General features: G+C 41.0%; 1 protein-coding gene and 1 long non-coding RNA gene across 2 annotated transcripts in view; one reads left to right on the forward strand and one right to left on the reverse strand.

The window, feature by feature from the left end:
* Window positions 1-27908, forward strand: part of vwa8 (von Willebrand factor A domain containing 8) — a 71288-nt gene that overhangs the window by 25028 nt on the left and 18352 nt on the right. Inside the window, exons 21-37 of the mRNA XM_047600732.1 lie at window positions 98-174; window positions 2619-2694; window positions 4767-4902; window positions 5337-5456; window positions 6273-6478; window positions 8402-8553; window positions 10468-10576; window positions 11501-11639; window positions 13104-13291; window positions 16169-16288; window positions 16458-16522; window positions 16604-16729; window positions 16815-16924; window positions 17957-18108; window positions 18262-18466; window positions 18900-18981; window positions 19258-19462. Of these exons, the coding sequence (XP_047456688.1) occupies window positions 98-174; window positions 2619-2694; window positions 4767-4902; window positions 5337-5456; window positions 6273-6478; window positions 8402-8553; window positions 10468-10576; window positions 11501-11639; window positions 13104-13291; window positions 16169-16288; window positions 16458-16522; window positions 16604-16729; window positions 16815-16924; window positions 17957-18108; window positions 18262-18466; window positions 18900-18981; window positions 19258-19462 (2268 nt within the window). The remainder of the gene's footprint in view (window positions 1-97; window positions 175-2618; window positions 2695-4766; window positions 4903-5336; window positions 5457-6272; window positions 6479-8401; window positions 8554-10467; window positions 10577-11500; window positions 11640-13103; window positions 13292-16168; window positions 16289-16457; window positions 16523-16603; window positions 16730-16814; window positions 16925-17956; window positions 18109-18261; window positions 18467-18899; window positions 18982-19257; window positions 19463-27908) is intronic.
* LOC125017484 lies at window positions 22878-27897 on the reverse strand. Its single transcript, XR_007113846.1, has 3 exons — window positions 27366-27897; window positions 27025-27204; window positions 22878-25808 (listed from the first exon to the last, which is right to left on the reverse strand). It is a non-coding gene; the product is annotated as an uncharacterized LOC125017484 (long non-coding RNA).

The raw sequence follows: 27908 nt of genomic DNA on the forward strand, positions 1-27908 counted from the left end.
ATACTAGGAAGGTGGTCATAATATTATGCCTGATCGATGTATATTTAATTTATCAGTGCAGTTTCTTGATTGGTTTGCTTTTATGTCCCCTCCACAGGGCGTTGGTAAAAATAAAATAGTGGACCGGTTCCTGCACCTGCTCAACAGACCCAGAGAATACCTGCAGCTTCACAGGTGAGCACAAGCCAGTGTGTTTATTAATTTATTGTTTTTTTTTTTTCACCTTCAACGTGGAGGCTAATTTTAAGTCACTGTCGTTTCTATGATGATCCTGTTTTCTATGTCTCACATCTTCTCTGAATATCTTCATATCTAGCATCATCATTCAACTGTTATCTTTCAGGAAGCTCATATGAATGTGTTCCTTGTATTCGTAGATGTTTTATTTTGCAGTATTATAGTATCACACAGTACGCTCCATTTTTTAATCACTGTTTTTACTGTTCATACCAGACAACTTACAGAACTAAAACCAAGTCATGTTGCACTGTACCACTTGTGTCCTGCAATAACAATAAAAACTATACCATTGTATTATATAATATATTTCTATATTTAGGAGACTTTCTAACAGGCCATCAGTTTGTTTTTCTGTTTTAATTCTCTTTTTATTGAAGCAAGATTTTAAGATAAACCAAGACAAACAAACGTAACAAATACATGTCCTGAGCATAATGTAACCTGAACTTCCTGAACAGTGTGCCATCAAACCAGAATCCTCTGAAACTTGCTTTGGAGGTTTCAAGCTGGCTTTTGTAGAGTGGCTGTGTATCAGACAAGATACTGTTGTCTTCAACCATTTTCTGGTAATAGACATTAAAGGAAGTCCCATAGAGGCGTCCCAAGAAGACGTGGAAATGATCTGCTTTATCTGCTCCTCATTCCTTTCTCTTGCTGTCATAACACACGGCACTAGTTTCTTAAATTGCGTAGCTGTATTTAATGTGGGTGATGCTTTCATGAGCAATAATCACATGTTGCTTCTTAATATTTGCAGACCTCCAACAGAATGAACAAAGTAGCTCTGTTCAAGGGAGATAAAAGCTTCCTGCATTTTCTCTCTCTCTCTACCCTGCCAGCCTTGGCCTCCCCTTCTAAAGCGTATGAAAAACTATTTTCGTCCTCAGTAAATTAGGCCATTTTTTTCATCAGAACCAGGACTCCACATGTCCATATTAAAAAAGAGAAACCATTTGAAGAAGTCCTTGTTAGCTTGGGGTCTCTCCTTCTATAAATACTCAGTCGATCAAAACCTTTGAGAAAATTAGGTCGGAGCTGCTCATCCGTGAGATCAATGTGTTGATCTCAGTGTGCTGTGTGGCTTAGATTGATCAGAGGAGGTGGGGGGCTTGTTTTGATCTTACCACTAATGAGAAAGCACCATTTCGCTTGTCAGTGACTGTGATGGGAGACAATCAAGAAACAGAGTGTAGGAAAAGAAATGCTTCACCAGCGACAAATTTTTCTCTTCATGGAGGGCAGTGAGACCAACGGTGGTGCAGTGCGTTCACTTGTAGACATAAACTGATTTCTCCTCTTGGCCTGCACACATGTAGTTTGTCAAAGTCTTATGAAAGTCAAAGTGGAGCTGAGCACGGATGTGTCCTGGTTAGCTGCTGTAACAGTCACTAATATTAGACCAGGGCAGGAGCAGAAAGCAGAAAGATCTGTGCATGTGGCTTTTGGGAGCCTGTGACTGAAAGCCTACAGAGATATGGCTCAGAAAAGCAAAAGAGACGCAACCGGCCAGGAAGGAAAGTAGGACAGCTCCTGGGTCACACTGTGATATATGGAGGAGAAAAGGGAGGGACGTTGTACTAGAAGGTGATCTGAGAAAGAGGGAGTGATAATTTTGAATGCCTCTAAGGAATCCGGTTCATAGGGATATTCTTGAATGTGATGTTTCGTGTTTTTAGCTTTCCAGCAGAAACCATATATGCAAACTTCTAACTGGCAGGCTGAGCTGATGAGTAATGGTGCTTGAACACGGGGAGGTACACGTTCTGACAAGTACAAGGACAATCCAAGGAATCTTAGGGCTTCATAGGTTTTAGACCAGACTTCTTGGCAAAATGCATTCTTGTCTCTACTTGTGTTTCTGTGGAGTTGCAAAACATCGACAAGTACAGTCCAAATGCCCACATGTGTTGTTTCTGGAAGATGCATTGGGCGGTAACTTGTGTGGACTTAGTACAGCCGCACATCCAAGAATGTATCTCACAAGTGTCAACAAGTATGCTGCTGTTCCATTTACAGAATGAACGTCCTCCTGTACTCCAGAGTCGGTACTTCAGAATCAAACTCCGAACTACCAAGTGCTTAAGTCCGAGTTTGTGTACTCGGTAGTTGATACTTTGATAAATGCAACAAGAGATGATTGGATTGTCACACACATAAACTCAGACACACTCTGGGTCATGAGGGTGGTAAAGCACCAGAAACCCTAGGAATCATATTCTGTACCGTTTTTCATTTTCTGAGATGTGTGTGATCATGCTTCATGTTTAAGTATTTCTTAACAAAATATATTGTTAAAAAAAAATTTCAAGTACCGTTTGATTTTCTAAATGAACATCTACAAGATCATCCCCTATAACCATGTTCTTTTGCTCCGTCAGGGATACGACAGTCCAGACTCTGACCCTGCAACCTTCAGTGAGAGATGGCATCATTATGTATGAGGACTCACCTCTGGTAAGTTAATAACAAAACAGTCATTTCTTTTGGTATTGCTTTTATTGCTTTATTTCCGTGTCAAAGTAAGTAAATATTTGTAGTACTAAGAAAATAGGATGAAATTAGTATTTTTTTGAGACACCAGCCCTCGTGTTGGAGACACCTTTTTGTGATAATTTGTGCATCATAATTTTTTTCTTGAAAATATTGTTATGACATTTTATTACATTTTTGTCACATTTTCTCAAATGCAAAACACACGGAACCACTGTTTGTTACTGACAACGAGCACATTTTCCATCCAGCCTCCTCCCTTTCAATCTCCTGCAGCAAGACAAGGCAGCATCAATCAATACAGAGCATACAGACATAGCAAGGCTAGAAGGGCCACCTTAAACAAAGTCACAAAGACAGGCTAGGCTAATCTGGGAAATCCGTGAAGCGAGATGACAGCGTGGGCCCAATATGCTGCAGATAAGGGTCCCAGACCTTATAGAAAGCATCTATTTTGGAGTGAAGCCTGCATGAGATGCATTCACTCATAATTCAGTCCACAAGATTGTGCCATATTTATTTTTATTTTTGGAGCAGCATTCTTGAGCCAAAAGAGTAGAGTTTTCATAGCAAAAGTCAGTATATTGAAAACACTCCTGTGGTTACTGTCAGTGATCTGACCATCTGACCAAGTATCAGACAGACAGGGTCCATCCATGTTCAGACACCAAAGATGTGCATCATCATTTTTTAAGCAGGATTAGGGAAGGGTTATTGCATAGTAATGGAGATGCAATTCAGTTGAATTCAATTTTATTTATATGGCATCAATAACAATACAAATTGTCTCAAGAGGCTTTACAAAAAACAGCCTGAAACTTCATAGCAAGCCTGAGGGCGACAGTGGCAAAGAAAAACTCCCTTTTAACAGGAAGAAACCTTGAGCAGAACCCAGCTCATATGGAGGGACCCATCTGCCGAAGGCCAGCCGGTTAGAAACAGAGAAGATAGAGAGAAAAGAAGAGCAGGAGAAACAAGATAAACAAACTTCTGTCATAGCTACATACATCAAGCTGAAGGAAACATGTAGGATAATACAATAATACATACATATGGTCAACATATGCTGATGATTGATCTTTTGTGACAGTTTGACAGTATGAGAGGAATTGTGGGCTGGTTGGTGAATTGTTCATCCAGGTAAGAGTGGACAACTGCAGTCCATGATGTAGTTTATGGAGCTCCATAGATCTGATACACAGCACTCCAGGCCATGAAGACTGGGCTGGTTGATGAGGACACAACAACAGATGTAGTTTATGGAATTCCACAGCTCAGATATGCAGCACTCCAGGCCAGAGACCCTCACAAGAAGATGGAGGAGGAGGGGAGGGGAGAGAGTGAGACACAGCAGTTAGTAATAGAAAATAAATTATCAGAGATTAGAGGACAGGGGCTTGGTGCCAGAGAAGAGAAAGTAGAGAACATTCAGTGAGTCGTCCCCCTGCAGCCTAGGCCTATAGCAGCATAACTAAGGGATGGTTAAGTCCAGACCTAACTATAAGCTTTGTCAAAAGGAAAATTGTAAGCCTGACCTTAAACGTAGAGACAGTGTCTGCCTCCCAAACCCAAACTGGGAGCTGGTTCCACAGGAGAGGAGCCTGATAACTGAAGGCTCTACCTCCCATTCTAGTTTTAGAAACTCTAGGAACCACAAGTAGACCTGCACTTAGAGATCATAGTGATCTGTTGGGATGATGTGGTACTATGAGGTCTTTCAGATATGATGGAGTCAGTGCTCTTGCTGCAGCGTTTTGAATCAATTGGAGGCTTTTTAAAGAGCTATTTGGAGGCAGACAGTATGACAGTATGTACAATGATCAGCCACAACATTAAAACCACTGACAGGAGAAGTAAATAACATTGACCATCTTTTTTCATTGAAACTTTTGGACCTGATATTCATCATGTGGATGTTACAACTGAAAACACATGAAGAACAACACGAGGTGTTTATCTGGCCTCCAAATTCACTTGATAAATTCAGACAAAATGTTCCGTAATAACAAATGTTTGGTTAATCTGTGTCTTTTCAGGTGAAGGCGGTGAAGCATGGTCACATCTTGGTGATAGATGAGGCTGACAAAGCTCCCACTAACGTCACCTGCATCCTCAAAACCCTGGTGGAGAGCGGAGAGATGATCCTGGCCGACGGACGCAGAATCATCTCAGGTACACACACATGTTCATGCACACAGAAAGGATTTTACCGCCTCAACAGCAGACGTGTCCCAGATACACTGAAGAAGACATCAGTAAAACATCAGATGCAGGGCACTGAAGGAGGCTTAAGATAAAAGCCTTTATGGACAGGTACCAGTAGGGTTCGGAACATGCTGGACTGTAAACATGTAGTTTTTCCATGTAATCTTACTGGATCTGAGTTCTTGTCCATCCCTGAGAATGAGCACATCCTTTCAGGGTAATTTAAACATGACTTTGAGACTCTGTAAACACAAACTTAAGACTGAACAATGCTGTCAGGATCAAAGAGGGTGTTTGTGAAACCCAGTGACAAATTTGCTGTCTCAGTCTAATAAATGGGGATATTTAAGTGCTTGTTTTGTTCACGTGTTTGTTCTATTCTGTCTGTGTCTCCTCCAAAGATCCACGCGAAGCCAAGGGACGGCCCAACACCATAATCATGCACCCAGACTTCAGGATGCTTGTCCTGGCTAACCGACCTGGATTTCCGTTCCTGGGCAATGACTTCTTTGGAGCTCTAGGTAGGCAGACACAGATGCACAAATTATTAATATTATTAAACAGGTCATAATCAAGCATTAGATTCAATTCAATTCAATTCAGTTTTATTTATATAGCGCCAATAACAATACAAATCGTCTTAAGACGCTTCACAAAAACCAGCCTGCAACCTCCAGAGCAAGCCTGAGGGCGACGGTGGCAAGGAAAAACTCCCTTTTAACAGGAAGAAACCTTGAGCAGAACCCAGCTCATATGGAGGGACCCATCTGCCGAAGGCTAGCCGGTTAGAAACAGAGAAGATAAAGAGAAATGAAAGTAAAGATGATGAAAGTGTATTTCCTGCATAACCATACCCTCCAAGATGCACAGAAGAGTGAAAGGACTACAAAGAGGTGTATACGGATGTTGAATCATACACCTTTTTTTCTAGTTTTTCTAGTTTTTCTCTAGAAGTAATCCTGTCAGAGTCCCTTCCCTTTAGATGTTGCATATCTGCAGGTTTCTGTGGCTGCTGCTGTATATGTGTCACAGATATGGTGCTGCAACTAGATTATATTAGCAGAACCTAAATGTAGGCGTTTTGTTTTTTTTGTAACCAATGATACACCTTTTAATTGATGCAAAGCTAATACGAACAAATAGCACTCAACAGACAGCATATTATCGTTGTGGTTTCACAAAAGCAGAATGTGACAATGCAAAAAGCCAAAAAAGTGGATATTTCTTTATTCAAGCTACAACAGCATCCCTCAAAAAAATTCCATTCTGCAGCCATTTGTATTCAGTATTGTTTATGAAGCGAATAACAGTGCATTCCTTCTCATATCTCGTAACAGGGGATATTTTTAGCTGCCATGCTGTGGACAATCCGAAACCTCAAGCAGAGCTGGCGATGTTAAAACAGTACGGACCCGATGTTCCCGACGCCACTCTGCAAAAACTGGTGGCTGCCTTCGGAGAGCTAAGGTCCATGGCGGACCAGGGCACCATCACCTACCCATACTCTACACGAGAGGTGGTCAACATTGTTAAACACCTCCAGGTAAGACGAAGACACATCAGAGTCATTTTTAATACGTTTTTTTTTAATTCCTGAATTTGGTTTCACTCTAGTTTCTGTCGGTATTTTATAAAAATCACGTGGCCTGAATATGTCTCCCAAATGAGTTTAAGAATACTTTCACACTTGTCTGCATATCTCTCCCTCCACCAGTCTTTGTCCTCATGTATCCCTCCAAGGCAGGTATGGAAAAATGTTGTAAATTATGAATGCTTTCAAAATTGGAAGTGTTAATAGTTTATGTTCATCAGTTAACAAAAAATGTGAATGAAGAACACCCAAGCCTCCTACACGGTTGTTTGTGTTTCAGTTAAGGACTGTGACATTGATGAGCACTAGCACCTGTTTGGTATAATTGATTGATTGTACACCTGACTACAGTCCTACAAAATCCCTGACTTTGTGCAAGTGTACCTATAAGAATTGATGCTGGTTTGAAGGCAAAGAGTAGTAACACCAAATATTGATGTAATTTCGATTTTTCTTTTGTTCGCTCACTTAGCATTTTCGAAACTGGTAAAAATATACAATCATTATTTATATTTTTGAAAGCATTCTTTGTTTACAGCATTTTCACACCTGCCTAAATCATTTACACAGGACTGTTTATGTGAGATATGATGTTCAGCAAAGTCAACAGACGAGAAGATCTAATTAGGACTGAAGCTCTAGCACAGCTCCACTGACAGCATATATGTTCCCACTGGCCAACCAGCTCTTTCATCCATCAACACAACTATTGATATCTGCAGAAGTCAGACAAACAGAGAATAATGCAGTTGAAGAGTACATTGCTCCTTTTTGAGACAGTAGTGGGTGTAGGCCCCTAATTACCATTTTGCCTTTGTTCATGAATTGACCTCTGTGGTAATAAGAATCCCTGATCAATACAAACCCTGGGCTCTGTACATTTACTCCTGGGCTGATATTGATTGGACTGCAATTTATAGGCCTGTGTAAGTACATCTTAACGTGTAGGTGTGAAAGTGCAATTGTGGAGCTAATAATGCTGCAGGATCCATGGCTGTTAAGTCATTACCAGCATCGTGTCTCTTTTAAAATAATGTGTACGGACGTCCAATCACAGCTAGAACCCAATCTCCAAACCACAGAGATTACTCATCAGGACTGGAGTTACGCTGCTGTCCAAGCGACACTGATTTGAAGCGAAGGCTCGGCCGCTTTCAGGGCTACAATAATTTTCAGTTTATCATGTCGTTAGTATTGGTCAGGAAATATAAACCCTCTTAATGTTTTTGAGAGGATCAATGAAAGTATTTAAGGCTGCTATCAAGTCAGGTTCATAATCAGAGTCTGTGTTTCAAGCTTGGTTTTACGCTCTAAAATGAATAAAAAATAACAGTACATTAATAAAAGTTTATTTGATTTTCAAATTAAAAAGGAAAATGAGTACATGCTAAACAACTAGGTTTAACTTTTTGTCCTTTTACAAACAGAAGGCAGAGAGAGAAGTAAAGGACAAGCCAGTGGTTATTTGATGCATATAAAACCAGTGTGTGAAGAAGACGTTTACAGCAGTCGATGATTTTGTGACTCTCCACTTTGACTGTTTCTGTACTTTTTTGAATGACCTTCGAACAATATTCAGATGTAATTTTAGATTTTCTGACACAAGGTATCTGATCATCTGAATTTCTCTCTGAGCGTTTGTCCTGTGGATCTGGAGAAGTACCAGATTTATTTAGTGGTGAACACAATGATCCATGCCTGGACCAGAGAGACCTGGAAAACTAGATGATACCTACTTCCTGTTTCACTGAAGGAAAAATAAATGATATTTCCCAATGTTAACTTTCTGTTTTCTGCTTTTGCCTCGGCACCCTCCCTTTGTCTCTACTTCTCTCCTTCCTCCCATCTTTTGTTTTTTCTTCCAACTCGTGTCAGAAATTTCCCAACGAGGGTTTGGCCAACGTGGTGCGAAACGTCTTCGACTTTGACTCGTACAACAAGGACATGCGGGATGTTCTGATCGAGGCCCTGCACAAGCACGGGATTCCCATTGGAGCCAAGCCCAGCTCTGTGAAACTGGCTAAGGAGTAAGACGTCAGGATGAAACATGCACACACATTAAAGGCATACACACTGATCAGCCACAACATTAAAACCACTGACGGGAGAAGTAAATAACACATGACCAGAAAATATTTCTTTGTTGCTAATGCAGGAAGTTATTAAGATTACAACTCTTAACCTATGAGAAGGCCAACACCTGCCTTCTGGCTGAACCTTCTGAGTATTCAGTATTTATTTAATTTAAGTTAGAGAAAGGTTGATTCCAATTCATCTTCATTTTGGAGGCTGTGCTTTGTGCTACTATTGAACAGACACGTGCTCCTATTAATTATTAATTATTAATTCAGTCCAGTTAACAGCACCACAAACTACACCCTGCAAACTGATCATCCAGTCTGACTAACTCAAACTGAACATTAGAGGCGTCATGTGGAAGGATTTAGTCAGAACTTCTGTATTTGTTTGCATTTCTCTTCAGTGGTGAGTGTATAGGGTGCATGCAAAATTTTATTTAGTTTTTAAAGATAAAATTGCTTTTTTTTATCATGGGATGGTTTCAGAATAATAATTCCTCATGTGAATGTTTTTAATTTCCAGTTGACTGTCATAGGACAATTTCACAGTTGATTGAAATCAGACTCTAATTTTAAATGTATCTGCAGACAGTGAAGTCCTGAAATGCTTGAAGGAGGTAGATATTTAGCTCTATGACTGCTTTCAGACCAGATGAATCTTTTGAGGCTTCCATGAAGTCCAGCGAATTGCATCATTCACATACCTCACTTATTAATAAACCAGAGCAGCCATGCTAACGTCCTCTACATTGTCTCATATGTACAGCTCTGTCTTTTAAATAAAGGAAAATATTTGTTTCTTCTGTGTCCTGTGCTTTTATTTTAAAGTATCGCATTGATAAAAATACAGTTTCCCGCTTCTCTAAAGAAATTTTGGGAAGAAAGCTGGGGCAGAAACAAGTATTTTCCTTCAACCATTACATGACTAATTATACAGATGATGTGCTCTATTACTGTGTCTGTTGAGATCCTTGTTTCACTGATTTAAATCTCCATCATGAACAGTTTACATGAGACTGTTTGCTGTACTCATATCTTGTCTACATGTAAGCAAATATTTTGTCTCATGGACACAAAAAAATGTTTCTTGATCCTTTTTTCCATACATAGACATATTTGTGTTGGGAGGAATGTCCTCTGGAATTTTGTGGTGTGCTCCATCTCTCACCCCACCTGCACTCAATAAGACTGTGGCCTTGGTCCAGCTATGATTCAAACATGTGTTTGGACACAACAAGCCAAGCAGCAACACAAACACACACGGACATTTGTCCTGCAAATACTGGATACCACGTCCCCTCTCCAGGGCACATGGGATCCAACTAAAGTCTTTGTTTTCTAAGACAAAGCATCCATACGAAATCGCTTTGTGGCTTCCATGTTGAGCCTTTTAAACCAGGAGTGTCAAACTTATTTATTTCAGGGGTGGCATACAGCCCAATCTGATCTAAGGGGGCTGGACTAGTAACGTTACAGATCATAACCTCTAAATTTGTTTTAGTGCAAAGAACTTCAAGAATATTATGAAAATGTTTACTTTTGAGGAATTATCCTTTTACAAACCATTACAGAAGCCTGAAATGTCTTTTTCTGCACATTGCCGCCCTCTTCAGTTTAGTCCTGGGTCTCAGTGCCGTGTTACGTCTGCAACACTTAATAAAGCCCCTAGTGGACTAAAACTAAAACCTCTATTGGACGGATTGGGAATAGTAGTTGCTTTTATTAAAAAATGCAGCCAATACCTTCTAACTCATGTTTACACTAAGACCCTCTGGTGGACCAGTTTTGTGCCACAAGCCGTATTTCTCAGGGATTGTCTGTGTTTCAAAAGGCAGATGTAATCATGTGACCTTCAATGTTTAGGTTACCGCTGCCGGAGGTCAAGATGACTGGGTACTGGACCCTAAATCAGGGGGGCAACGCTCGCCGCAAACTGCTGTGTCCCACTGAAACACGCCCCATCGACATCAAGGTACACAAACAAAGAAAAAAAAAATGACACATGCAGACACAAAAATGCACAAGGTCAGACTTCAGAGGACCTCTATGAGCATCTCATGCCGCTCCTCACGTCTGCTAATGTACACGGCTTCCTTGTTACTTTAGGTGAAAAATCTCAAGCCAGATGTATACACTCATCAGCCATAACATTATGACCACTGACAGGAGAAATCAATGTTTATCTGACCTATGAAGTTGCTAATGAACATTTTGTCCTCAGAGGAGATGTAGCAGAAAGATGGATATGGTTATGGTTAGATAGATAGATGGTAGATGGATTGACTGATTCCAGATGGATGGATGGATGGATGGGGTTAGCTACCGTGGTTGCTAGAAAGCTTTAAATATTTCATAGTGGTTCTAGTGGAAAGGTATCAGAACACAGAGTTTGTTGCACATGGTGCTGGATGAGGATGGCTTGGTCTAATGAACCATGTTTTATTTTGTATCGTGTTAATGGACGAATGCACTATGGGAAGAAGAGGAGGCAGAGTTATGCTTTTGTCAGTGTTCTCCTGGGAGACCTTGGGTCCAGTCATTCATGTGGATGTTGATGGATGTTACAGATCATGTACACACACTCATTATGACATTATGAGGTCATAATGTTATGGCTGATTGGAGTATTTGATGTATTGCTCCGAAACTACGACTCCTTTTGATCAAATGGATTCTCAGAACTCGTCACCCTGAGATCAACTGTAACTGACATGAACCGAGAGGGAGATGAGTGTTTCTATTGTTATGTAGCCTCTGCCTTTTCCTCCACCTCCTAGCAGCTGATGATGATCTGATTCCGGCTACTGTAACACAGCCACGCAGGCTTTTGAGCCAAGAACATTTTACTCCAGTGTTTTCTTTACTACTCTGACTTTGAGTTGTTTTTTGTTTCCAGGGCCCCGTCTTTCTGCGTGTCCAGAGTTACCCCTGCAACAGACAGGAAAGCAGGGCCTTGAGCTTCAGCGAGGAGAAAGCCCACTGGCAGCTTCCCATGAATGAAGTCAACATCATCTGCGACGTCACCACCAAAGATGGTAAATACGCACAAACACAACAGACACGCTCGTATGACACATACTCAAGTTAAGTTAAGCTCTGGGTTATTTCAGGGAAATATTAAAGGATCAAGTGCATGAAGTACAGTTCATAAAAGGGCAGTAAATTCTACAGCTAATAAAATTCAGTGATAGAGGATACTGCTCCGCTGGGGTTCCCAGGCGCAGAGTCACGTTTGAAAATTTTTCAATTTACATGCTTCATTTTTATACAATATTTCTTCACAGTGAAACAGGTGCATCTTATAATACTGGAAATTCTAAACAATAGTGAACTCTCTCAGGAATTATTTTACCAGAAAAAGTTTTCAAGTCTGACATGTTGCGCCTTTGCTCCCTGTATGTATGTATGCCCAGAACCAGGGCTAAAGACACAAGACAACTTTATGTTCATGTCCCATAAAACATGCATTAGTAAAAATGTAAAGAGCATCAAGGCACCGCTGGCAAATGAGGACCATTTTAGAATGACTGAACAATCACATTGATTGGATTAGAGTTGCATTAGATGACTTTGGGAAAATGTTGCGGATACAGTCAGTGAACAGGACATAGATCACGTTTAATTCGATTGTCAATAAATAGAGAGGCAGGAGTCATCTCGTGTTGCATGGCAGGGATTTCTCAGCAGCTGGTTGACTTGCTCACAGCACAGAAAGTCAAACCTGGTCTCCTTTTAAATGATTAAAACATATCTTTATATGCACCCCGCTCAGCTCAGCCATTTGTATGTCATGTGCTTTTATCCTGAATAATAGGGCCTACGCTCTCCGTTCTCAGGACATTTTACATTTTACAGTTCCTTAGATCAGAACAGTAATGTTCTGACAAAGGAAAAAGTTAAAGTGTTAGAGAACTGGAAATGGGACTTAAGGAAAAACACAAATTTATGTTTTTTTCTTTTTCTTTACAAATCAGATGAAGTCAACACAAGATAAGCATGCATTGGTTGCTCCAAAAAGAAAGAGCATCACCTCTCCTCTGGAGTTACTTGGTGATCTAGTCAACATTTACAGACAGTCTACAATAGCCTCTCTGTTGGGAACTGATCATGTGCAAAGCCAATCAAGCTAATGGGCTGATCAGATTGTTGGGTGGGACTTAATGTGACAATGGACAGAAGAGAAGAGGTTTTATTTTTTTTTTATTCTTTATTGGTTGAAATCCAAATCATGTCCATGTCTGCATTAGTAAAATCAAAAAAACACAATAAATGCAACACGATCGTTAGCCCTCCAAATAAATGAGTTTTGCATCTACAGGATTGTGTTTTCAACAAGTCCATAATGTGTTGAAAATGGTAGATGTAATTGGGTCCATGTCCAAAATGTTGACTCATTCATCACTCGCCTCTCTAATCATCTCTCAGTGATGTTGAATCAGTAGTCAGTACTACGCTGAGGTCAGTTTATATATTTACAACATCTGGTTTCATTGTGGCAGATGCGCTGTACGTGGCCACCTGTAACCCGGTGTCCCTGTACGCCATGAAGGAGCGTGGCGAGAGCATTCAGTGCATGGAGCTGTACGACGTCTTCCCCAGGACCATCAGCGGCGTGTGGCAGCCATTTGTCACTGTCGCTCCACTGGGGAGCCCTCTGGATGGACAGGTGGTGCTGCACGAGGAACAGGTTAGCTTAAAACAATAACACTGATTACATCACATTAGATGATTTTGTAGAAAATGTTGTTGAGTCACTGATTAACATCAAGATAATGTTTTACTGCACTGATAATAAATAGAAAAGTTGGAGATGTCTCATGAAGCAGCAGGGGAAGTCAAACCTGTCTCTGAGCAGTCAGGGCAGGGAATTCAACATCAACACTTAATTTAAAAAATGGAATTTGCAAATATTCATATATATATAAATATTCATGTATAATATATAATTCAGCAGTCGTCTTCTTCTCTCAAACTATCACTGCCCTCTGCACATTTACTGCACTACAGGTGGTCAGACCTATAGAATTCCTCCAGGTCTGACCACCAGAGCTCAACTAGCAGCCTGTGAGGACAGACATCATTCACAGAAGGCAGTCATTCTTTTAATTCGGCATAACTTTAACAGTTATAATTCTGTGTCAATTTCGTACTGTACCCATGGCAACAGCGCAGAGGATATGTGGATTGTAACTACACGCCATGACGACACAGACAACATGAACTGTGAAGAAGTGTGTTTCTGCTTTAGTATTTCCAGCTGCTTCTCCACCAATTTTACAGCTGATGGTTTTGCATTAACAACGATGGAACAGGTCGAGGTGAACTGTGGAGGTTGTATGACTTGTCTTCAGCCACATTTCAGCGAAAGTTTCAGTCACCATTGTTGAAAGTTGAAAATGAACCTGACTGGCGAAATAGACACAGCGCCAACTAGTGTTTGGGTAGTGTTTTTACAGAGCGAGCCAGACTGATGAGCGCATAAGTATAAATAGGTGAGTTCTATAAAAATTTCTCCCTATGCTATTAGTCATGAAGGGAGACATTGGCAATAAAAATAAAAACTTGGAGTTGTGGGACATTTTTGCATAGGGGTCTGTATACATTGACTGGCTATTGGAGCCGCCAGCATCTAGTGGCTATTTCAGGAATTGCAGTTGGTTTGAAGTGAAGCTGGCTCAGTTTTTCAGCCTCTGCCATTGTGTTGATTGCAACAATGTGCATAGAAATAAGTAAAAATACGTATTTTTTAGTGGTTAGTAGTTGTTTGCCGTTGATTCTCTTTTGCCCTGGAAGACCTCCATGTGACAGCAGAGTACTAAGACAAGAACAATACGCGTTAGCCGCTAATACAAGCACTCGTACAGCTGCTGCCTATTAGGCAAGAGGAGGACTTCTAAAAATACCATTGGGTTGGATCATGTTACGTCTGTCTAAAAATGAAGAGGCCCAGACAACAAACAGTTCAGGCGCAGGTCATCAGCCTTCCAGGAAAATTACCCACACAGATGCATGCATGCATATGCTTCCCAGACAAGACCTATGCTGCACTCAAAAACAAAATCAGATACAAAACATGCACAAAATCTCAGCGGAGATGCTTCAGACGTACATGTATGCTCTCACATGTTCACGCTCCCGCAAGAAGTAGCAGTCCATGTTTAGAATCAGGAAGTGGGGCTCACCCTCTGTGAATAACAGAGGGTGAGCCCGTATGGCACTCCGTATAGCAGTGCGTATGTCAGGAATGGAAGGCCATAAGGAAGGCATTAGCGTGAAGCCGGGTAGCCTGGGCCGAGGCCAGGTCCCCCGTGGCTGCTTCCCATAAAACTCAGTTGAAGGTGAATTCTTGCTTGTACGTCAGATATGAAAGCCTTTTGCACAGCTCATCCATCGCACAGACACACAAACACAGACTCCCATACGGGTGATATGTCTATCTTTAAATTGAATTAGATTTGAGTGCAGGGTTCATATTAGTGGCATTTAGCTGCACTCAGATCCAAGTAGGGGGCTTCCACTGAAAGAACAGCGTCCTCTACTGGCTGCAGAAAAGTCATTCAGCAATGATTTAATACAGTTTGAATGGTTTTGACAAGTGGCATGCCTAATGAGAGTTCACATTACAGTTTTAAGTGTGGCAGTAAAATAGGCATAAAGTGCTCAGCAGTGCAGATACACACCAACGTGCTTCTCTTTACAGTATAGAAAGGAAATAGACTAGCTGCATGCAGAGTAGTTAATATTCAGCCCCAGCTCTGCAAGGGGACAGGGAAGTAACATTAAACCAGAAGACATTTACATTTTACATGAAGGTTTTATTGTTTCAGACACTAATAGGATGTAAACTAAACACAAAAAGGTAAATGGCTTTAGAAACTTTTAAGAAATGAATCCTCAATGTGTCAATACAAAATAAAATCCTGTCATGTGAGAATAAGCCTAATTGCCAGGCTATACAACAGGGTCTTCTGGTCACAAGGTTTAGAAACTGTCAAGAACAGATTTCAAAATCACACAAATCACAATCACCACAGAGTGACTATTAAATACAGCAGCATGATCAGCCAGTATGAGGCCACTAATGGACATAACACTAATACCCGTCTGGGTACCAAGTGACCCTGGTGAGGATGATAATAATTGTTGTTAGAAAATGCAAAGTGAGTGAACAAAAGAAAAATAAATCACATCAATATTTGGTGGTACTACCCTTTGCCTTCAAACCAGCATCAATCCTTCTAAGTGCACTTGAACAAACCTTAACTGAGTTGTGGGAACGGATTATAACTTTTGGGAAGCAGAGTTTGGCCAGAAGATTATAGAAGATGAGATGAGGTTCATTATGTCAGTAAGTATGTCAGTATGTAAACTTCATAGGAAGCTGTAGGCTGGTTGTGTTTATTCTTTACCTCTTTGCGTTCTTGGAAGTTCAGTGTGATTCTAGATGTTTTCTGTGTAACGTGATAATAAAAACTGTAGCTACGCACCTGCTTCCCAGAGGTGCTAACATATCTGAATGCTATGAAATCTTGACTTAAGTTGTTTCTTTCTTTGTCTCTGTCAGAGTAACACAGTGCTCCATCTTGACATGGTAACGGGTGCTGTGCGGAGGCTCTTGTTGTCTTCAGACGGCGATCAGCCTCCTACCAAATCCTCCAACTGGTGGAGCAGCAAGGAACAACAGGTCAGAGGTTATCAAGAGTTTCCAGAGAGAAATGTCTATTTGTTTGTGGCTTTACTAATTATTCGAGACATAGACGAGACATGCTTCTGTTTTTCTCCCATACACGTCCACTGCATGCAACTCAACAGCTTATTTCAAGTGTTATATGTTTTGATTGGTTTATTTCCAGGGAGGACATAAGATGTGCTGCGACTTTTCCCACAAGAACTGGCTCCTCTTCTATAAGGAGGATGGGTACTCACATCTACAATAAAAATATCCTTGACGTTAGTGCCATTCTGTGATATTAGTTGCTGACTTATTTATTATGTGCAGAAATCAGCTAGAGGTGCTGGATGTGTTGGAGGGCCGGGTTCACTCCATCTCCCTTCCCATCAACCTGAAGTCGGTCTTCCTGGTTGCAGAGGACCGCTGGCTGCTGCTGGAGAGCAACACTAACAAGTAACGGCGGTGGTAGATCTCAAGTCTTTCCTAAAATTAAGAATTGAATTATCTGATACACTGTGCTGTACGTGTGATTCTGAAGGAAGTTCCTGCTCACCAAGCCTATGCATATGGCAGCTGAAGACTCGGGAGTGTGTCAGCTTCACAGCATCAGCGAGGATCCAGTCAGCTCAGGCCATGGAGCCAGCTCAGGTACATATACTGACGTTAACAATAGGATAGGCATTTAGGATTATAGATTAAGTGTGTCCCTATTGGTGTCTTGGGCCAATCCAGGCATTCCTATTTATTTTACGTCTATAAACCGAAACCACGTCAGAACTGCAAAGAAGAAGAACCAAATTCATGTGACTAACCACGTCTGCTGTGTAAAATGAAATCAACCGGCAGTTAGTAACTAGTGTAATGTGGATGGCTGCTAGGTGGAAGTTACACATTATCATTCATTACTACCAACTTGACTCAACAGCTCCAATAAAATCACTGAACGGAATCCATGGATCATGAACAACAAACACTGAATGCTGCATTTAAAAGAAGACAAAAGTTTCCTGAAGACAGTTTTGAGGAAAAAAAAGTTTATAGCAGCGTCGGATGACCAGAACATTTCTGGAGTAGAGAACACAAGATACGAGCTACCCTCTCCACTATATTAACTTTAACAGAGAGATTTATTGGACTGAATCCAGTCGATTCTAGGAGAAGACAAGGGAGACGAGAAGAGACATGAGGAATCTACAGAAGACCAACTTTAGGACATTTAGGATCAGATCAGGGGGCAGAAAATCTTGATCAGTACATCCTTATTTAGGGTAAAGCTCTTATTTTTGTGTCATGCTGCTTCATAGACCTCATTAGAGATATGATGTCAACCCACTGCAGACAGACATTCAGAGGAACAGGCTGGTGCCTTGTCAGCCGTAAATCGAAGCTCTTAGTTAATCTGTCTGCAAAACATCGAGGAAGCACTCAGGTTTCCATCAATATTAAACATTCATACCACTCTAGATCAAATTGAATGAGACAAAAATGTGAAGTCATGATCAGTGATGTTAGACTGAATCAGTCATGACTCACTGTAATAATTCCTCCGGCTTCAACATCTAAACATGAATTATACCAGCCCCTAATGAGTTTCTGCAGTGAAACACAATCTGCCACGTTCACAGAATTGTTTCTTAAATGTTTAAATAAATGTCCTTGTCTTATTCACTCTGTCCACAGCTGAGGTGTCCACTCCCCAGATGCTGTCATGCGAGCAGCTGCCCAACGAGAACCTGAGTGCCGCGCTGGACCAGAAGATCGTTTCCCCTAACCGTGTTCTGGCCGACACCGGCTCCTTTGCTCAGGTGGTTGTGGGCTTCCCAGACCTCATGGTGAGTTTACAAGAAGAAGTGGTGATAAAACTGAAGCATTTCCCTATTACAATGCAAGGACGGTTAGAGACCATGAATAAAAGCTTAGAGCTTTGTTCAGTAATGCTGCACGTCTTCAAGACTGACTAACAAACGGTCTACTTCTCTTCTCAGTCCCCTAACGAGGTGTATAGCTTCAAGAGGCCTGTCGATTTGTCGACGATGAAGAGCAGTGACACCGGGGCTCACTCCTTCTTTAGAGCTGGGCTTCGGAGCACCACAGCCAAACGCGAGAATTGCGTCGGCTTGCTCTCGGCCAATCAGGTTGTCCGAGCCCTCCCGCCCGGCAAGGTGCCCCTGAAAGAGGTCTACCCCAAAGGTCAGCGAATGCAATGACAAATCAGTATGTTTCTTAATAATCCTCAGGCTTTTGATGGGTAAATTCCATATTCACGAGATGAGGTTTTCCAAGTCCCTGGCTGACTGTAATGTTTTCACAGAAGAATTGAATTTTTATATAGACACATTGAAGTTGATGTCAAACAAAAAAAAATGAACCTACACTTTAAAGAGTCATTTTCACTTACCCCAAAATAAGAGGATGAGAAGTGCCTTATTCATTTCTTTATTTACCTTTATTTCAATTGCATATATTATTTATTTTTGTATTCTGTTTTATGTAAGGAATTTTTTTTATGATTGTCTGTATTTTTGCGTGATTATACCCCAAAGGTCAGAGTTCAGGTCACATAGACAACTCAGGGAAAACAAAACCTAACAACATAACGATGAACGCTGTCTTTGTCCCTCAGACGTCACTCCTCCGATGACAGCGGCGTACCTGGAGGTGACTGATTTGAACTCCAAAAAACTTAAATATATTCCTGTCCCAAGGTAATCATGCCTCACTCATATCTTCTACTTCATTTCATAATTGTGGAACATTGTCATTTTGTGCCCTGTAGCTCCATCTAGTGGTGTAAGTGAGAAAATACTACATAAAATACTGATAAATAGTGTATTTTTACTATTATGGTCTCAAACTTGCAAGGTTATTGTAGTTTAGAACTCTTTAGAGTAAAAAGTAAGATGTTAAAAAGCCTAATAAAAGCATTACCACCCATCTCAATGACATAGTCACTGTCTCGCCTCCATATTTGTGCTTGCCAGGTCAATGAGTGTGTCGCCTTACACCAGCTGGTTGTCTAAGCTGTCAGAGTCTGATGTGCTGATGGCTGCTCTTGGTTCCGGGGGCGTGGTCACGGTGGACATGGGCGGGTACGTTCGGCTCTGGGAGACAGGGATGGACTCCCTGCAGCGCTCACTGATGGAATGGAGGAATATGATTGGTGCAGAGGACGGCAGACCGGTACAGGTAAAAAAAAAAGAAAAATAAATAAATCACCTGCATAGAAATGAGTAGGATAGGTATTCAGGCTGCAGTACCTCTCATGTTCACTGAGGGCCAGTGTTGCTGTAAAAACAACTACACACACGCAGAGAATAGATTAGCTGCAGAAGAATTCCATGTTAAGAGGAATGTTTTTTATTCACAGGATTTATGACCCAGCTGTGGGTGGATGAGAATGAATGTCATTGTGCTGATGATGCAATCAGTTTGACCCTCTGCATGGGTTGGAACGTTAGGACCAGAGCACTGCGGCGGCTTTGTTAAGTTGCCCACACACGCTCCCAGACAGCCCGATGCAAGTCTTCAGATAAATGTGGCCTTCTAGATGCAGAGTGTTTTATCTGTGGATCTGGATTTAGAGCACAAGGCAGCAAGAGAGGAGACGCAACATAGAGATATCAACAAAATCAAATCAGGGACTCTATTCTCTCTCAACATGCAAAGATGTTTTTTGGAATTTTAGTTTTATTGAACCAGGTTAGGGAGACCAGGCTAACAACCAGCTAATTTACACAATGACGTTGATGTACCTGCCTGTCCCATTCTGATTTTGTCACTGGACGGCCTGTCAGACTGTGTCATTGAAGAAGCTCCAGGGCTGTGAGCAGCTCAAAAACAGAGCAACGTTTTGGTCTACTCCAATAAGAGACCGATCTCCAAAGGGCAGAGATGTTTGTCCATGTTTTCAATCAAGCAAATTAAATGTGTTGATACATGATTGTTAATGGAATCACATAGTGAATTAGCCCTACTCATGTTCGTAAAATTGCACTAAGTGGAGAATGCATATGCGACTGTGTTTATATACCGCTTGTATAGCTATATCCCACACTTTTAATGATCATGGCAGTGCACTGGCAAGACCGTGAGATCTGCAGGCTGCTGTGGAGGAGATTCAGCAGCAACTATCAGACAGTGAAATATCAGCAGCCTTTTGAAAGAGTGAGGGTTTTACCAGTCCATTCTTCAAGTCATCAACAAACTGAGGGTTATAATACTCCAATACACCATGCTGCCCATTATTTACAGTGTACTGCTCTTAAATGTGGCAGACCCGGGACTGCTGGCAAGGTGAAAGCACACCAAAAGCGGGTCGACACAGGATCTTTAGACCCGAGTCGACCCGCCTTTGGTATTTTTGACTTGAAAGGGGTATAAGTAACATCCATATGAATGAATGCCACGTCCACAAGTTTCCCAGCAGAATATGGAATTGTCACAATATGGTTACTATGATTATTATGATTATTTACAAAGACAAACAGGACATCTATTTAAACTCATTCAGGGATACTAAGTTCAGAATTTTGTAGGTTGTTCCATGCAGTAGGAGCAGAAAACCTGAAAGCTGTCTTTCCCAACTTAGTTGATAGATGTGTGTTGCCAACAGTGTTGGTGACCATTTCTATAATAATGTACATCTAATGTACATCTGAAACTACTGATCTTACTACACACATTTTGAGATCACAGCCATTAATGGACTTACACTCAGGACCACTCTCTGGCCCAGATTCCTCAGTGCTCAGGTCGTCTTTGATGGGGCACCTTGAGTCCTCTGCTCTGTAGGTCAGCCTTACACAGACTCTGCCTGTTCTCCATGTTAGCTCTCTGCAAACAACAGTAGCTCGGCTGTATTTAGACATACCTGCCTTAAAGGCTCCCTGTATATCTGCTGCTTTACTGAACTGTTTACACACCTCAGCTCCATACGAGCCGTTACCTGTTTGCACATGGCATGTATGCAGTGCTTGCCAAATGCCTTGTTTTTATGCTTGAAGATTGGAACAGTGAGGCTTTTGACCAAAGAATGAAATGATGGAGGAGGACATCTTTCTGCTCAGATTATGTCTGTTAATATTCTAGCTCCATGTGCATGTAGTTCAGCTCTCAGTAGTTCAGTTCAGTTCAGATTTATTGATATTCCAAAGGAAATTCATTTTGCAGCAGACATCAGAGACACATTCAGGACAAAGACAACATCTGATGACATCGAAAGAACACAATAACCAAAATAAAAGTAATAAAAATACTATTACTAAAAACCTGACACATTAAAGTTCAGGTTAGAAGTGCAAAAAATGGATAAAGTGCATAGTACTAAGAGAAGTAAAATAAGTGATTGTGTTCAGCCTCAGTTCAGCGTTACTCCATTACAGCGCTGTTGACATCATCTGTACTCAGGCTCAGAGACGTCAGTCATCACGGTGCTTCAAGTGCCAAGTAGGTTTCCACAGTCATAGCAGTTCATTCACTCAGTCTGACATTTAATTATACATGCAGGTTGTTGTTATACCTGTATGTCAATGTCTGTCTTTTCTTTCCTATACTGCTGTATTTGGCAGTCTGCCCACCCCCACCCCCCACCCCCTGTGCTTGCCCTACTGAAGCTAGCTTATCAGTTGCACACATGTACACACATGTTTCCCTCCTTCAAAGTTCAGATCAGAGAAAGCAGGAGCCTTCTTTCAAATAACATTTTGCTGCACACACCCTATTACATGGCTCCGCACACATTAACATCTGTCCTGGGTGATTTGATCACAAGTGGCCAGCTTTAAGTCCGGGTGTGAACACACCCAGGATACATCGAGGACACATTTGAGTGATCTAATCTCAGTCCACATGTAGAGTTGGCCTGGGACACATTTGACCTCATTTATTTGGTAGTGTGAACAACAAGTCCTGGGTCACATTAAGACCACCTACTAAATATCTGTGACCTGTGGAAGAGGAGTTTAACTCATTCATTCCACCACTATGAGAAATGATCACCTGAATAAGTGATGAAAGCCTTTCAAAAGAGTCTGTCCTTGGGGCTGTTTACCAACTAAAGAAGAAATGAATCTAAACAAGAATTAACAAGTTAAAGTATAGTACGTTTTTGCATGCTCCATGACATGTAATAAATGAAACGAATAAAATAATATGCTTAACTTGTTCCCAGAACAGAACTCCATCTACCAACCAATCTGAGCTGATTGTGTCCTCAGTACTCACTCGCATTTTTATTTCCATTTATTGGCAGAGATTTTCCTTTCTCTGCTGCAAATAAAGAGCTCCACAGTGAAATTATGATTGTTTTCTGGGTTCCAGTTATAATCTGAGCTCCATGCAGGTCTCTGAGGTAACTAAGATCAGGATGGAGATCAGTAAATAAATCAAAAATCACTCCTGTGCTTTCAATAAGAGACAGAGGGACTTCACAGCTCGTTCCAAAATATGAATCAACAAACAGCTGTTCATGGGTCTGATCCAGTGGTACGTAGAGATCCATTAGAGACAGCAGCTGTTACAATATTCTACTGGGCCTCAAATTATATTGGACTTTATTTTCATACAGAGCATGAAAGTGAAATCAGATCTCCAGGCTGATTTTAATACTAGGTGTGAACACAGGGACTAAAAGATGAACAGTAGTGGTCAGATAACGGATGGATCCTAATACGAAGTCTTAACAGGACTTACGTCACAAAAAGAGGTCGAGCTAAATAAGCCAAAACTTAATTGTTCCAAAAGGTCAAAGGACAGCACATCTCATGCATCCAAACTAAACAAGAGTAACCAAAACAAGGTACTTTTTGTATTTATTTATTTTGGCTGACATCACAAAAAGAGAAAAGAACCTATTCTCAGAGCTTTTAACACATGTCTGTTGATTGTTGGTGGAGGGATCGTTACTTTAGCTGCTAGTGAAGAGTCTTTATTGTCCATAAGTTCGTACACATTGGAAATTTCCTCTCTGCATTTAACCCATCAGTTCACACTCAAACCCACGGCGAATGCTGGGAACGCTCCATCAGACTAGTGAGTAGCTATGTGCAGCGCCCGGGGAGAAGTTTGAGGGCTTAAAAGCTCAGGGACTCTTCAGCTGTAGATGTTGCTCTTTTCTTTTTTTCTCCTATCATTTGTGGGCTTCCATCTCAGGCCTTCTTCTCTAACTACCAGGACACAGCTGGGCACTTCTCTCCTGATAAGCTTTTGGGGAATGCCTCTCTCTTCTGAGAATGGGTGTTGTATGCTGCAATATGAATATGAACCTAGTTTTTATGCACCTGCACATAAATACAACTAACATTTGTGGATTCATAATTCATATTTCACACTGAATCCTTCACCCTCACTTGCACATGATCAGGCGTTCATGTGCAGGCATGCATTCATCCCAACACACACATGCACCCAAGTTCACACTGGGGCATTAACTCTGAAAAGGTCACACACACAGATGGCATCACTCTTAAATCACTCTTTAGGCGTCTAAAGGGAGAATCAGAAATTTATGAGACTATTAATCCTACAAGACGGGGCGTGGACCACAGATGAGAGGCAGGCTGGATGAAAAGGCAAAGAGGAGGGAGGAGGGGGAAGACGTTGATTCCCACAGTCATAAAACTGAACTTTTCCTCCACTGCGCCACCCACCCACGCTCCTCCATGCCTCCCTCTCTCCTGTTTCTCTCTTTCAGGGTTAAGGTGCCATCTTTGTCTCCTCATTGGTTCTATTGTCACCCATTAGGGCTGTATTGTGTCGCTTTAAAAAGCCTCAAGTTCACTGGGATTTACAGCAGGAAAAATGCACGTTACAGCTGTGGGACTGAGGTGGCGTAGAGCCAATGGGAACAATCATACACACTAACACAAGCTAGATGTCACTCTTTATTTCCTTCAATTAATAGGTAGTTTTTTGTCAGGCTGAAACAAGAACATCTGGACATGTCCATGTCTACAAGTCTAGTTCTCCTTGTTTTAGTATTGTTTTTGGATCAACCATGACCTGGACGACTGAGAACCTTTACAGACATTTGAATTTAATGTTTTTTAGTGAGTTTTGGAATTGCTGCTTCTTTTATTCATGGCAGCAACACCTCATGGGCATTCAGATCTGTTACAAACATAACACAACACAACACAACACAACACAACACAACACAACACAACACCAAACCCGCCACAGGGTTCAGCCTGGCACCACTGGATCAATTTGCAAACCAGCAGAACCAGTTTCCAATGGAGAGACTCCAGATAAACTTTGAGCGCCAAAATATTTGTGGAAGTTCTCTAATAATTTATATATATATTTATATGTACATTCACTGTATATGATGCTGATGATGATAAAAGTGCAGATGTACATTTCGACCAAACTTTTGGACCTGGCATTCATTCATGTGGATGTTACTTAGACATGTAGCGCCCACCTAAAAAAGTCCAGACACCCCCACCCCTTAGCAGCCATCCCCAGCAGGATGCAGTCTGATAGAGACACACATACCAAAACACTTTAATATATCATATATATATATAATATATATTTTCATTTTATTCTATTTGTATTTTAGTCTATCTTGCAGCTGTTACCTTACAAGAGGAACTCCAACAAAACAAATGTGAATCTGAAATGGCCTTCCAAAACTATAAAATCCCCTCCACAAACTCATTCTTAATAACTGAGCCTTAATACGTTGATTATGTGATTAGATTTGACAGGAAATGAATTTCCTTTTATCTAATAGTACTTATGTGAGACTAATAGATCTGCTGGGATGTTGAAATATGACACATACACAAACATCACCATTCCATAGCTACAGTGTTCAAATGACTCATGAAGGAGGCAGCTCTCAAAGCCCCTCCAAGCCAGAAATGGACACATGTTGTAAAGTGTCACTCAACATTTTTGGAAGGAGAGCATTAGTCACCCTTTTACTGGTTTAGAGTCTGTTACCAGAATGAAGACACATTCATGAGTTATGGAGTCACAAGAGGGAGCGTTTTATCTAAATACAGAGCGATGATAAGGCGGGATTAACTGAAACTAGCTTCCTCTGAGATGGACAGATTCCAGAGGGATGAATGAGCATCGCGGAGCATGCACGATTCAGGATCGGAGCGTGTGTGGTGTTTATCGAGAGATCGTAATCACGTTCACAAACTCTCATCAGGATGATGTGTCTAGACGGAGCAGATACATTCTCCTGCATCAGGTGCTTATTCCCTGCATGGCACAGGCATGTGTGCAGCAGAGCCCGTGTTCCAGCGCTGTTTTTATTTAGGATTTTGGGCTGTGTGTGGCATATGACTCATGCACAGACTCATGTGCATTATGATGTAATCAGAGAGCGGTCACATGGCGGAGGTGAGCTCCTAAAGGTGAGCTGTGGACCTGACCTCTGACCCTTTACCTCACCACAGAACTATGGCACCGAGATCTCTCTGGTTACTGAGGTTCACTCTGAATCATTGGCAGACAGTCACAGATACTCTTCCTGTAGAGCTTCACCAGCTATGTAGAGTGTGTTGGTTTGCAGCTGTGGGAGAGGATATTAGTCATTTGTAAATTCTGCTGGTTACGGAGAAAGTTTTTCTAATGTGCAACACAGCTGGAGCCTGAGTACTGCATTTCTCTGAAGGGATACAGACTTTTGAATAAACTGATGATGAAATTAGTCAAACATTACAAGTACGTCTTCTATTTCCAATTCATACAGTTTACCATGTCAGTAATTGTCTAATACTTATTTTTATTCTCATACTACATTCAAGTAAAGGGATTTAAACCCCCCAAAACTTCAAGACTTACTTTATAGTGATATGACATTAGCTATCAGGTCTTCAGTCTCCTATAGGTCAGAGGTCAGTTTTCCTTCAGATTTGGGGGTACCAAATTATGGAATAGCTCTTTCCATCTTTTGTTCCTTTTTAAAAAAATTTAAAATTACTTGTCCATATATCTGCATTTTATTTGCTTAATTTACAAAGACAATCTGGCATTCATCCTATTTCTATTTGTATTATTTAGTCAGCTCTCAATTTTAATCACTTATATTACTATTTATGTTAATTTAGTGTTCTCTATAGTATTGGGAAACCACATGAATTTTCTGCCTCTCACTGCACTGCAGCCAGATCATATATTTGTAGAAATTGTTTTAAATTGTGCAAAATAAAGAATAAAATTTATCAATAAATGATTAAATAGTCTCATACATATTCTACTCATTGGATACTTGATATATAAAATATCAGCTATGCCAAAGATCTCTCCCATTCTTACATTATACATATTTCTTTCTTTATCAAGTTTAAAAATAAAAATGGAACATAAAATTAAACAAATTAGAAAAGACAAGGTTCAAAGCATATTTTAATTTTATTTTAAACCTCGTTTCTTGGTAGCCATACTTATTCATTCAACTGCAAAAGCTCCTGTCTTGATACTCTTTAATTTGGTCTTTTTTAAAGTATTTTTGTCATGTTTCTTATTTTTTTGTTGCTAATAAGATTGTTGTCTCTCATCTCTTTTAAGGAGATGATCAGTTTGAATGCTCAAGACTGCTGCAGCTTTTACAGTCATTATTAAAAGATCTTTAAAACTAAGATCTGCCCCTATTGTAAAAACAGAGATGAAAAAGTTTTTTTCCTGCAGAAGTGCTGAAAGTCATAGCTTAATGTGTGTTGCATTAGTTCCAGTTCATTCCCAACGTGAATATTATCTTGTCCTTGTAATCCTTGTATCACACTGACCTGAGCCTTGTAATCTGGACTAAATATAGAGAGCTGTGCTGATGCAGCAGCCTGGTGTAGGTGTGAGAACTGAGCCTGAGCTCTGAGTCGGTTTGAGGTGTGGACGGCGGATCAGTTTGGGGAGGGGAGGGGTCCGTCTCAGCTCAACTGCTGTTCTTCAAGATAAGTCTCTGTCCAACTCTGTTAAGGCCAAAACAAACATATAAAAAAAATATTAAAAAAAACTGAAAGACACGCGGCCGCCTACAGCTCTCATCCCCTGCAGATACCATTCAGATTCCTGCAGGGTGTAAGAATGCAGCTGAACCACAAGGGATTCACTCTGTCTCCCTCTGACCTACCCCTTTCTCTCTCCCGCTCCTTCATGCATGCCAGACTCTGGCTGACTGCCCTGCCTCAGTGTGAGAGCCAGAATGCTGATTTTGGCTCTGAGGGACCTGAAAATGCAAAGCTTCACACTCTCCAAGTGTCCACTCCTTCATCTCTCCATTGCTCCCCTGCAGAGAAAGACAGAAACAATTCTGTCCATCCCCCAGTCCTCAGAAACTTAGAGATAGAACCTTAATTATACACTCTGACTGTGTGGTAGGCTGCTCTCTGTTTGGGTCTTTTCATTGCTCTCACATAATGATTCAGTAAATCAAGAGATCAACACAAAGAGAAGTTTCTTGTTTAGTTTAATCTCATATATCTCATTTTCCCAGACACTGTTGGCGTTTTGGTGTTTCCAACACTGCTGCAGCTTATCTGATGAACTTAGTTTCCCAGAACAGTTCAGGGCAATAAACTGTATCTTTTTATACAATGCATGAAACTTGACAGACTCCTGTAAAATGGACAATATCTGAGGAGAAAGCTCAAACAAGCCCCTAAACCTTCACCAA

This window comes from Mugil cephalus, chromosome 12 (genome assembly GCF_022458985.1).
Source record: "Mugil cephalus isolate CIBA_MC_2020 chromosome 12, CIBA_Mcephalus_1.1, whole genome shotgun sequence".
Classification (NCBI taxonomy): Eukaryota; Metazoa; Chordata; class Actinopteri; order Mugiliformes; family Mugilidae; genus Mugil; species Mugil cephalus.